This window comes from Pimephales promelas, chromosome 11 (assembly GCF_988280905.1).
Source record: "Pimephales promelas chromosome 11, fPimPro1.hap1.1, whole genome shotgun sequence".
In the NCBI taxonomy this organism is placed as follows: Eukaryota; Metazoa; Chordata; class Actinopteri; order Cypriniformes; family Leuciscidae; genus Pimephales; species Pimephales promelas.
The window spans coordinates 19,425,973-19,439,832 of NC_142779.1; the positions used below are offsets into that span (position 1 = coordinate 19,425,973).

General features: G+C 36.4%; 1 protein-coding gene and 1 long non-coding RNA gene across 5 annotated transcripts in view; one reads left to right on the top strand and one right to left on the bottom strand.

Annotated features, from left to right (window-relative positions):
* Window positions 1–13,860, top strand: part of macrod2 (mono-ADP ribosylhydrolase 2) — a 618,043-nt gene that overhangs the window by 431,563 nt on the left and 172,620 nt on the right. For all 4 annotated transcript variants that reach the window (XM_039653236.2, XM_089117150.1, XM_039653234.2 and 1 more), the window contains one exon: window positions 1,733–1,763. In XM_039653236.2, coding sequence (XP_039509170.2) covers window positions 1,733–1,763 — 31 coding nt within the window. The remainder of the gene's footprint in view (window positions 1–1,732; window positions 1,764–13,860) is intronic.
* LOC148977168 (uncharacterized) lies at window positions 8,804–9,737 on the bottom strand. Its single transcript, XR_016145651.1, has 5 exons — window positions 9,697–9,737; window positions 9,543–9,594; window positions 9,390–9,433; window positions 9,202–9,262; window positions 8,804–9,100 (listed from the first exon to the last, which is right to left on the bottom strand). It is a non-coding gene; the product is annotated as an uncharacterized LOC148977168 (long non-coding RNA).

The following is a 13,860-nucleotide window of genomic DNA, read 5'->3' on the forward strand; positions in this document are numbered from 1 at the left end:
GTTCACCCATAAATGAAAACCGTGTCACGATTTACTTACACTCGTCATTTCAAAACTACAAAATGTTTGACATTCATTTGATGAACGCTTTATCGTATTCAGACCAAACTTGGTCCATGTCATCACAAGCATGACCTGAGGCTACATACTGCGTTTCGGCTGGTCCGGGGATATGAAAAATGGCTATTTTTGCTCATAACTTAACGATTTGTCCAAGTCATAAACATGGTCTTGTTAGATTCAGGGCGTCATGCCGAGTCGACTGATATCCAATTTTCCCAGATCGGCCATTTTGGCTGTCGGCCATTTTGAATTACGTGCTAAAATGCTGTATTTGTTTGAACGCATGAACGAAGATTGGTAATTGGAGTCTTGTATGGACTTCATTGTTCCTTAACATATATTATTTTGTTTAAAAATTCTAGAGGGTTGAGTTAATAAAGACAGCATATTTATGTTTGGGTAACATGTCCATTTAATGCAAACTGAATCCTGCTTCGCTTAAATATGTTCAGTACATCGAGTTTGTCTTTGCGCCTGAGTCACATTATAACCTACATTTCACATAATAAATAAAGTGCATGAGATTTAGAAATTTAATGTGGAGATGTAAACTACAGTCCGAATATTTCCAATATAATATTTCCAGTCCAATTCAGGTATATTTAAATATTTCATTCAGTTAATCAGGTGCCAAATGAGCCAAAAAGACACTTTGGGATCGGTGTGTTCACTTGCCAAAGTGTGTCGTTCTGCCTCCCGGTGTGTTGAGTTTGTAACTTTCCTCAGAGATTGTGACAGTCTAGAAGCTCCATCACCAAAACAGATCCAAACATTTCCCACACTCTGAGTGGCTTCAATCCAAGGCCTATTTATTTACCCTTCAGAATGATCCAGTACCAGGATATTGTAAAACCCATGAGTGGATCTATTATAATTTTCAGGAGTATTGAATTGTTGTGCACATTTTCTGGATGCACATTTCCCAAAGGCCATCTCTCCCTCAGCTACAGTATTATATATGTCCTGACACCCTGAAATATGACTGCCCCTTAACTATTTCCTCACCAGCATTTTTTATCCTATGAGTTTCATGGGACGATAATATTTTGTTTTATGAATATGTACACATGCAATATATCAAAACAAAGAACAGATCATCTGCTTTTAAACAAGCAAGCAAGCAAACAAACAAACAAACAAAAAGTTTTATCCTAGCTTCATGCATTTTTTTTTTTTATCAACACTTGGGTAAGTTTCATAAAAAAGCTATACATTTTGAGCCAAACACTGAGAAAAACTAGTTTTTGTCAAAGACTACATCCAGATCGGATTCAGAACGGTGATCAAAACATAGACACCCATTAGTACGTTTTTTGATGTTTGATTTAAGCCTACAGTTATTCCCATAGCTATTAATGAAACATTTGACATTCATTAAACGTCAAATTTCTCAAAATCACACCATTCATGCAATTGATTTTCATAGAGTTGGCTTTAATGAATAAAAATTGGGAAAGAGACAGGAATTGGAAAAAGACGACATCTCAAGGCTGAGACATGCATTGGGCTCATTTCATTGCCTACCCCTCTGAATTATGTACATTCAATGACTAACTTCAGTTTGTAAGGTGGTTTTCTCATTCTCGACTGGTTTGGGTCACAATTTATGTGATATTATATTAATTCATTTTCTGAGTTGGCTTACCCTTTGCCTTTTTTTCTATTACAGGCGTTTCCATGCATATCGACAGGAATTTATGGTAAGCAAAATGTCTCTTCATACTCCAAACCTTTTCAGTGTATGTGTTTGTGTGATTCTGAACATGTGCATGAAGAAGCATATGTGCACATTTGAATGTCCACTGTGTGTGTGTGTGTGTGGTTTAAAAGAGCTGATGATAAACAAATTACCTCTACAATCTTATCATGACTTTGAACTCTCCCAGCATTACTTTCACATATACACTTATATATGTTTAAGTGTGCATTTGTGTGTGCGTGTGTGTTAGGGTTAGGGATTATGTACTCTATCTTTCAAAAGTTTTGTGATTTTAATATATTTTTTTTTAAACGTAATTTGATTCCTGTGATGACAAAGCTGAATTTTCATTACTCCATTCTAATATGCCGATTTAATGCTTCAGAAAGATTTCTTATTATCACTGTTAGTAACCAAACTCCATCGCACACCTGCAGGTGATAGGTGCGTCGGATAATAAGACCAGACTAGCTAGTCGTTTTAGCAGATAAGGAACTCCCGCACACTATCATTACTTGAAATTTAAAATTAATGTTTATTCACACACAATGTTTCGGTCACATGACCTTCATCAGGAGTATCAAACAGCTTAAGTTAAAAACAGCTGATAACAGCTGTTTAATAATTTGTTTTGGAAATATGCATTGATACATTTCTTTCACATTTTTTTCTTTTTTTTCATAATTTTTTATGATCAAAAGATCAGAATGTATGTGAAATAGAAATGTTTAGTAACATTATAAAAAGCATCATTGCTTAATAAAAGTAAAATAATTATAATAGTATATATATGAAGAGTTCAGATTCAAAAGCCTCTAAATGCCATTTGAAATTTTCTTCTTTAATGATGATTTTTATCAAACTTGTATATTTAAGTTCAGTAATTTCACTTGAATTGCAATGATAATTACCTATTAATTGTTATTTAAGTGAAATTACTGAACTTAAATATACAAGTTTGATAAAAATGATCATTAAAGAAGAAAATTTCAAATGGCATTTAGAGGCTTTTGCATCTGAACTCTTCATATATAGCTGCAAGCAGCAATTATCAGGGCCAAGCACAAAAAGGAACAATGTTGACATGAAAGCAAGACTGGACAGAAATGGCATGGCAAAAAAAAAAAAAAGAAAAAAAAGAAGAAGAAGCAACAATAAGTAACTATATATATATATATATATATATATATATATATATATATATATATATATATATATATATATATATTATTTTAGTCAAAATTGCTAAACATTCAATCACTGTAATTTTATTAACTTGCTTATCACTTTTGACCAATATCAAATTATTATAGTGTAGTCAGTGTGAGGTGACAATGACACAAAATGTTTGGTGTCAAAATGCCAAAGCCTTAGAATCAGTTTGGCATCATGCTAACAGATTCATTGAAAGGTATCATTATTCTCAGTCGGACCCAAGGAATCGATCAAGACCAGTTTCATTTTTAATAGAACATTATTCGAATTTTCTGAAATTTCATTTAAAAATCCAGAAGGTCAACCAAATCCAAACTTTTAAGCATGTGAATATTTGATTTTACCACTAGATGGTGCTGGCTCAGAATTTCTCAGGCTCCTTCAGGGCATCGTGCCAATAACCCATACCAAGTTTCGTAACGATAATGCATTCATAAAATACAACATTTTAATACACAATCCAAAATTGGATATAATTTGACTCATACCATTCAGGAGTTATAAGCAAACATAGCCATTCATCATACATCCTGTCCAGTAGGTGGCACTGTGCCGAAACACTGCATGTAGCCTCAGGTCATGCTTGTGATGACTTGTATCAAGTTTGGGCTGAATGCGCTTAAACTTTGCGGAGATATTGCCTCACGTCCAATTTGGCGTGTTCTTTCTTCTAAATCATTTGCAAGATAATCGAGAATGGTTGAGTTTATCAAAAAGCTTTTGATAACTAGTGATTGAACACAATGATGTCTGTGTGTGTGTGTGTGTGTATTGATAAGATTGTATCACTCAAGAAAGTGCCTTTGTGATCTCAAATCTTCATAATGTTGGATTCAATAAATAATCTGCAACTTCCCTCTCTGGGATTGTGTAATTGTTTAGATAGTCACTGAGAGAGAATTTACTATGAAAGTAGAGAAGAGCACTTCAATATCTTGATCAAAGAGCTAATAATACTTCACAAACCTCACGTTTTCTTGTTTCTTTTGGTCAAAAAGAAAGTAAGCACTCGTTTAGGAGGAAAATTGGCATCCGCTTGAGCTTTCATATGCTACCGTTTGCTTTTGAGAACATTTCTAAATAAGCTGAGGGAACTTTGCTTGCTCTTCACTGTGAATAAGCTAACCAAGCGAGACAAACTCAATCGATGTGGCTACATCACCAGATTAACCAGCCCCATGCTACCTGATCGAACATGTAGCGCTGTCATTCACAGCCAACCAGAGCTGACACCCCATCTCTCTTTTTCGCTGCATCATGGGAGCCGAGGTCCAGGCTGACAGATGATCGGGGGACAGAGGGTAAGGCGTAAAGGGGGCTGTTCTTTGGGGTTGGAAACGTGGACAGCAGGCAGGTAGAAAAATGAGGCCTCACTCCCAGCTGACAGTCCAATCCCTCAGCCCACACCATTAGCACGGGTAGAGCTTTCACACACATGGCGTATTGGAGGAGATGCCACCCATAAACAAACTGGCGCCTGCCACCAGCAGAGGGGTTGGATAGTATGATAGAGGTTATTAAGTCCGCCGCTCATAGCCTATCAATCAATGCCACGAGAGACGGGTTAAAACAGGTTATTTCTTTTTTAGAGAGGATGGGACGAACTGGCAAATCTATCAGTGTCTTACATAGTGCGGACACAGGCAAAGCACAGAGGTGGACAGAGGTTGCATCATCCTTTACTTTGTCTGGATCATTTACTTTTACCTTCCTCTTTCCTGGGTATGCAATTGGTTCATAAAAAGCAACAGCTTTTTAGTGCCACATTAAAATTAGATATATATATATGAAGAAGTAAATAATAAAAAAACTGTATTTTTTGAAATTTGAACTTAATTCTCAAAATATTATAGTTTTAATCTTGTAATGTTGCACTTGAGATTATTCTCAAATAATTTCTTATTCAAACGAAATCCTGTAATCCAGCCATATCCTCCCTTCCTCTTTCATCAACATCCTTTTCACCAAAAATGTGTTTTAGATGGACAGATCAATACAGTACAAAGAACATCAAAACGTGTAATATGTTGGCAAATAACAATGTATTTTCTGTTAACTAAATGCTTTATTGCTTTTATGCAAATGAACAAGTGTGCTGTTATTTTATACGCATTGACGGTAAGCAAGATATGCACAGATTCTGTGCAATGCGCTGTATTTGATATATCATGTTGACTCACGGGTTGAGGATTTGGCTTGCATGAACTTCCCCAGCAAAGAGAGTAAACATAATAAGTAACACCAAATTGACTAGTGATTTGACAGCATTACCCACCACAGTTGGTTTTTACCTGCATGTGGCTTGGCGGGTGTTGTTTATGATGAAAAAGGGATTTTTTATTTATTTAAATCGAACAGTTTAAATGCTAATAACAATAATAGCTACAGTGCTAACATGCCAACATTTAATCAACAACCTACAATAGACTAAAGTTACACATTTCAAAAGCAACATACACTTGGAGGAAAGGATGCTTGGATCCCTTTATTGAAAAAAAAAATCTATTTTATTCTTCAAAATCAGTTGTTTTCTGGCAGAAAGAGAACTGTACTGAGCACGTGTCTTCACACTTAGAAGACATTTAATGTTACAGTTGCCCTCTGTCTCCCCAACAGTTATTCCACGTTGACAACTTAAAGAGGCTGTTCAGAACTTCTGTGTGTAAGATTCATATCAGGGATAGCTCTAATCCAATAGCCTTGAACCCCACAGGTTAATTCCTCCATTATTATTTTACCCCTCAGAGAGAGAGAGAGAGAGAGCGAGAGAGAGAGTCAAAAAGGAGAAAACTGCAATTACATTTGAACCATCCAGGCATCTTAACAACCTCCTTCTCATGGTGCTGTCACAATCTGCCATGACATATCCAGCCCCACCTTTAGTTAAGCATCAAAGAGAAAATGAATTAGACCCAGGTTCATCTTTCACTGAAGCCTAGATGAGAAACACTTGCCCGTGAGCTTCAATCGTCTGGTCTGACGACTTGGATGGGAATGGAAAAGACAGGGGCTGTCTGACATCCAAATGTCCCACTCATTAGATTATTGTCATTGCTGTCTGAAGAGAGCTCTTTATTAATAATCCAGCTCAATGGGGTATATTGACTTGACGCGTTCATCACCATATCAATGTCTGGTTATTTCTGGTTTGTGTGCACATGGTAATAAGGCATGGTTTATTTATTTTTTTATCATGCCAAAGACCTTCCCAAGCCATTACGGAGAAAAATAATAGGCTGTTTAATATGGTTTATTAAACAGTCCCTCCAGAAAAACCTGATTATGCGATCGCTGAATTCAATGCAAAATCAGCCAAAGTCCGCATATTTATGCGGGGGTCGCATTTTTTTCAAATATGCCGCACTTTCGCCGCATAAATTGCCGATTTCCATGCAAAATATGCAGGGTTTGCATGATTTCATAATCCTCGCATTTTCGTTGCAAAAAAGTCACATATAGGCTATCTTAGCAGAAAGTTGAAAAATGTTGCGTTTGCTTGACACAAGAGCAGCCATTTCCCCTGTTTCCATGGGAACGTTATGAAGTGACGCAATTACGTGACGGGATAGGTCACAGCTGAAGTTATTGCCAGACAGACTCACGGAGGCGATTGACATCTCACAAATCGAACTCGTATAAATCTCTGTCACACGTTCTACCGTCACATTGTTACAATTTCAGATAAAAGAAGTTGCATCAAACAGAATTTACCCGCACACATGGGGTGTTCGAAGCGCACACAGTTCAACAGGGAGCGCACAGCTCTTAAAGGGGCCACGCCTTATTTACACTCGTTACAGTCTGAAATAAAACAAGATGAGAAATTAAATATTCCCAGCACTTTCTGTGATGTATGCTTGCTTATCAAAGGAAGTAATAAGAAAAGACTCTTTACATTAAGGTAGTAGCTTAGTGAGAACAGGGTGTTGGGGGAATCACTTTTTTTTCTCTTTTTAATCAAACTGCTGTTTTTGCAAGTTCCCGCAATTTTTGCAAGTTCCCGCAATTTCATCGCATAAAATTGCATAAATATCATGCATGTTCCATCTCATTTTTAAAGAAAACGGGCCACGTAATCACGTAATAATTTTTGCCCGCAACAATCACAAAAAAACTCTGCGTTTTTCTGGAAGGACTGATTAAAGGCTCTCTGAGGATATAGACATATCGTGATTAGACTTGCAAAGAAATTGTTACATAGAAAACTAAATGCATATACTCTATATATAGACACCTCTTAATAATCAATTCAGGTTTTTCAATCAGACCTCAGAAGGTGGCATGCGTATAAAATCAACCACATAGTCTGCATTTACAGTCTGCACATATTTGTTTAAAAAATGGGTTGTTCAGTGAATTAAAATGTAGTACTGGGATATGCCACCAATTAGTCGGTTTGTGAAACTTCATCCCTGCAAGATATTCCTTAATCAGCTGTAAGTTGTATTATTGGAAAGTGAAAGCGTTTAATAACAGCAGCAACTCAGACATGAAGCGGAAGACTTATATAGTATAGTCACAGAGTGGGGTCATCGAGTGCTGAGGCACATCACTGCATGAAAAGTGGGGTTTTCGTCCCCGTAAACTGCCGGAAATCTCCCTAATTTTCGGCAGTTAACGACAATTTACAGACTGTGAACGTCGCGTTCGTCTGTGCCACATATTGACGGAAACGAACCATGACGTATGCATGGAGCGCTCGCGGAGGTGTGAATGGCCCTAATTAGCATATGAATAGCAGCACTGCGCGCGCCTTGCCAGAGAATGGCTTGAATTTCCTCACTCAGTATTGGTTGAAATTCACTACATTTAAACAAGAAAATCACTCGTGATTGGTTGGCAGATCTGTTACTATTGGTCAGCCGACATAAAATTATAATAATAATAATATATATATTCATATGATATGCTATTATGTTGTATATTCATGTCATTGTTATCCTATGGACTAAATTATTATTACCATCAAAGACATGAATTTATTGAGGAAAGGAACATTTGCCACATACTGTTTATTCAAAGAAATAGTTTTATTAGAACAAACACACAACTATGTACAAAGCATAGGAGAACATCTTCAAAGCACAGAAAACATGTCCTCCACCCTCTGGAAACATGGGACAACATACATACAGCACTACAGTTATACAAATAAATCAATAATATATTGCATCTTTATTCAAAAATAAATTGCCCTGAATGGCATCAGAATTGGGCACCAGATATATCAAACACAGAAGGCAGAATTATGAACGAATAATAAGGATGTAATTTAAAGGGATTGTTCACTTTGAAATTAATTTTTGATATGTTTTAGCTTACCTCAAGGGCATCCAAGATGCAGGGGTCTTTGTTTCCACAGCATTTTCAATTTTGATATTTTTAGGTCAAACCGTTGTTGTCTGTCAGTCATATAATGCAGGTCTATGGTCACCACCTCAAAGAGCATGCACAAAGAAGACCAAATTAAACATGATTTAATGACTCATAAATTAAGTACACATTGATGGACTAAGACACGAAATGAGCGTTTTGTGAGAGAAAACAAACAGTATTTATATTGTTATTGTATAAATGTGTATATATATACATATTTAGATATACACAAAAATGCAATATATCTTAATATGTTTAGATCTTCACAGTAAAACTTCTGAAATCTGTGTAAACAATGAGTGACGTACCAGTGCAAGATCGCTTCTGGCACTTTCCGCCGCATGCACAGATCATATATATATATATATATATATATATATATATATATATACACACAAACACACACACTGTTCATTTTCTCACACAAACCGCTCGTCTCGCATCTTAAGCCATCAACGTGTACTTACAGTTATGATTCATTAAATCATGTTTAATTTGTACTTCTCTGTGCATGCTCTTTTAAGAGATCCCCATAGACTTCCATTATATGACTGATGCCCTTGATGTAAGCCAAAACATTTCAAAAAAATAATTTCAAGTAAACTATCCCTTTAAAACTCTTAATTCAAGTCCTGTAGGCTTGGCTCATCAGGGCGAAGTGAATCCAAGTCTTTGTGACGCGTGCTTGAGGTTCACCTTGATGTACATACACCTCAGTGGCTGTGGAACCGAATTTCATGACCCCTTCTGCAAAGTTGAAAAAGACAATGATTTAGATGTATGCAAAGGCAATCTGCCCCAATTCCCCACATTTGTAAGCAAAAATATGTTTCTTCTGCATCCACTACCTGGTTTCCTTCAGGCGATGGCGGATGTCGACCAGTAGTTTCAGGACCTTTTTCTGGAACACTGAAGTAAACAAACACATTTGGTGATGTTTGCAATGCTCTAATTAGAATAACAAAGTTTGCTAGCTCACAAGGGAGAAGGTGTCTATTAAAAGTGTCTTCTCCACTGCCAATAGATCAATACTTACCACCAGGTTTCAGTCACTGCATCTCCCAGTCTCAGTCACTGCATCTATACCACAAAAAAATGTGTTATAAAGTTATTATCAAATGATGAAACTGAACAGATTTATAATATATTTAATAACTTGGTCAAACATTTATAACTGAATATAACATGCCATGTTCCAGTTCTCTTTGGCGTTTTCACCACTGTCTCACGCTCAAAGTCATCTATAAACACAAACGTTAATACAAATTAGTTTAGTTTTACTTTTTATTTGACTTGGGCCTGTTCAAAAGAAAAGAGGATGAGATCACAACACGTAACGTTACCTCGTTTAGGTGTTTTTTCTCCTATCAGCGAAGGACACCTCAACTCCTTACAGCCCCTGAGAGACAAAACAAATCACAAACACCTGAAGATTTCACTCCATCACACAAAGTGATGCAATTTTACAAACAAGGATAGCCTACACTAGAGCATACAAGCACATTACGCGCTTTATGTTTTATGACCCTGGCACTTATTATTTTTTCATAATTTCTGACGATATTCACAGTAAACGCATTGGGAAAAGCCAATTGAACACTCAGAACAAGTTAGTTTGATTACTAGCAAAGAATGGTAGCTAGCTTGCAGCCAGATAACAAAGTGCAACCTAACGTACAGTTTAGTGTCCCAAATTGTTCTAATTGAAACGAAACTAAAAAAGAATTAAGAGCAGCAAGCTAACGCAAAACAAAAAACTGTTCCGTTAGGTTAACACCCTTGGACATTCGCGGCAGTAATCACAGCAGATTTGTGAAGTTTAAGACAATAACGCTAAACTACCAAACACTATAAGTACACATGGACATAGAATTCACTAAGTTGGACGAACTTACCTTCAATTTAGAGGAAAAGATGGGTTCACCAGCGATCATGACGGCGAAGCAGGCTGAATATCTGTGCCGTTATTTCTGCTTGAATGCCACATGCCTGGCACGTTGCCTCAGCCAATCAGAGTGGCTGACGTTACAGGTTGGATTATGATGATATGCTGCCTCAGCCAATCAGAGTTACGTTTACTGGTTTTTGACTCAGGTTGAAAGGCTGTCGTCGGCTGTCCTTGATTTTTCTGCTGCTGTTCATTTTAAATTAGGAATAAGGTGGATAAACCCAAATAGGCTACCATGAAATGTAAAAATACATATATGCATAAATAAATAACTTTATTAGGCTACTTAAAATAAATTAACCAGTAAAAAAAATTTGTAAAAAAACAAAAACAAAAAACATCTGTTTATAACTGTGAATTAACATCCAAAGATGTTATCATATATTTTGAAAACTACTTCTGTAAATGTTATGATGAATCATGTAATTGTATTAGGAAAATTTCATATTCATAAGAGTAAAATGAATTCTAAACCTTGTTTGAAGTTTTTTTTTTTTGGGTCTGATTTTCAGTTTTCAGTATATTGAGTCTCTCAAATGTATCGATAAAAATGTAGTGATACAATTGTATTTGCTAAAGAATATTGAAGCTAATTGAAAAGTGAATTTATGTGTATGCTATTTTCTTTCTTTAAATAGTACAAATTACTGGTTTCTAACTTTCTCTTAAATCATAATATTATACACAATAGAGATAGTCCCTTTCCTGTTTTTATTTCATTTGTTCAATTCTGTCCTATTTTTATTTGTTTCTTATTTATTGTGAAATTATTATTTGTTGATTGTTATCTTTTTGGATGTCATGTTGCAATGTTAAAAAACAAAAAACAAAAAACAAAAAACACGGTAATTAGGTTATACTGAGCCTGATCTATTTCTACCAGAGATTGTCTTAGAATGAAGTTCCTTTCAGAACCTGGGGTTACCTGGGGTGAAACTCCCCTACCCTTATTTGCATGTGTATAGCTCACAGCATTTTCATTTACATGTCAAAGCCTCCTCTAGATTTAGGAGAAGGGGGGACAATGGGGGGACAACTGCCAAGCAAGGCCCACGTCAATTTTCGGCAATTCACGGCAGTTTTGAGTGTTACCTGTAAATTGCCGTGTGCAGTCGTAAACCTGAACTTCCACGACAATCTACAGTGCCGCTTACTGACGAAAATCCCACTTTTCATGCAGTGCATGGTGCGTAAAAGTTCTGCTGATTCCATAGATGAAGAGTTCCAACCTTCCACCTGCATTAATATCAGCACAAAAACTTCCTTCCATGGCCGAGTAGCTGCAAGCCTCATATCGCCAAGTACAATGGCAAGCGTTGGATGGAGTGGTGTAAAGCACGCCACTGGACTCTGAAGCAGTGCAAATGTGTTCTGTGGTGTGGCGAATCATGCCTGGCTAAATATTTTTATAAAAACTTTACTTTTTTTAGACATACATATATATTTTACATATCTGTCATTCTGTCTATCTATCGTTCTAACGCTTATAAACCCTCATTCAGTACTTGAAGGCATTTTAAACAATTGTTTTCAAACTTGTCACCTCAGAAGTTGAATTAGAGTTGAAAAGCCTTTTTTTTTCAATTCCTGAATGTGCACAACCCTGCTTGACAAATAGTTGCCCCATCTCTTAGCTGGAGAAGAGGTGTGTTGACACTTAGATTTAGTCCGCGACTCTGGTGGTGTGAGATAGGTAGTGGTAATCGAGACAATACATCCATACAACTGTTCGAGGTCAGCCATGGTCAGACGACTAAGTATCTTCACTTAGTGATTCCCCCTGTCCATCTCTGTAGTGTATTAGGGCTGAACCCCTTATCTCTTTACCTTGATATCGCATAGGTTTCCCTCTCAGGATCAGTGTTGTGCAAGTTACTTCCAAACTGTAATACATTAGGTATTACTTGTTACTGTTATTTAAAAGTAATTCATTACCTTACAATATTACTGTCCCAGAATTGTAATGCGTTACATTACTCATGTATTACTTTTGAGTTACTTTCACCAAAGTAACTAAGTAGAACTTAACTTTTGGGCTCTAACGATATGCAATATGAAACCGAAATCGCGATTCGCCACACGACTCAGATCCACAAACCTACAGAATCGCGACACACCTCTTCCAACTCCAGCGTTATTCTCCTTACCGTCCATATCCAATGCTGCCTTATCTTTAAATTAGGCTATTAGTATTATTTGAAGTTAACATTATAAAATACGTAGACCTACACCACAAAACTAGTTGAGGATAAATTATTTAAAATTGGGGAAGTCCAGCATTATGGACATGACATTTGCAGTAAAAACTTGAAATAAAAATTCTCCGAAAATTCATGTATTGAAACGTACATAGGCTACTTCCTTAAAGGACTCCAGATATTAGACAAATATCAGTCTATGTTTTATTTTTAATATTAGGGAAAATACACACATTCATGCGTGACAAAAAAATAGGAGGCAAAATAATTTTTTTGTAATTCTGTTAATTACACTGCGCAAATCGGATGAGGAAGGGTTGGCTCTCCAGTCTCCATAGAACTTAAAATATTCATTTTCTTTTAGTTTTCGTGTTCGCATTTATGAGGAAAAAACAATGTTACAGACGCGACCGCTCTGAACTGGCACTAAAAGACTGCTTTAAAACTTTCACATAGTCTGTTGCCTTTAAGAAGTAAAAGCAGACAATACACTGTAATACAACTGTAATACAAGCCTCACTGAACATGTAACGAGTAAAATATTGCTGAAAATTGATTAGTAATGCCTTACACTACTGCGTTACAGCAAAAAGTAATATGTTACTGTAATGTATTACTTTTGTAATGCGTTACTCCCAACACTGCTCAGGATAATGCTGTATTTAAAGCCTGAGGTTTATTCTGGGCGAAGTGTGAACACAGGCATAGGGAGGAAGCCTTTATATGATCGCACACTGAAGTGGGGTTATCTCTGCAAGTGAGGAAAAACAAATCTTAGGGATTAGGCATCTAGGGGAATGGATGAAGATTTTGAGTTTTACACTTTCATGGTTTTATCATTGCAAAGTCTGACACTGCTCTAGGAAGTTTTGAGGGTTGAGGACATATTTTAGAGATCACGGTTGTTTGAGAGGCGTCTAAACCTACAACCCTACAGTAAATAGCTTTTATATTTTAGCGGAGCTGTGAACTCGCTGTCTGAATTGAATGTGACATGAGAGAAAGATTGGGTGCAGTAAGATGGTAAATAGGCAAGAAATTTCAATTGCGTTTGACAACAGTAAACAGAGTGTGACAGTGTTCAGCTAGTGATGTCTGATTTGTAAACAAGTTGAGTTTGAGTATTTTTTTTTATGAATTGGTCAAAGCATTGCCTGAATCAATCTGAATAAACTCACTAGTTTTCGTTCTGAATCATAGAGATCATAGAATCATAGAGATACTGTATGCTGAATGAATTGGACTGGCTGACAGCTCAGTTTATTACTGATGTAGCATCTAAATTCTGCTTTTAAAGTCACACTCACTCACTGACTAACTGTGTTTGGTCATTTTCGACTGTTTTATGAAATTAATAGTTC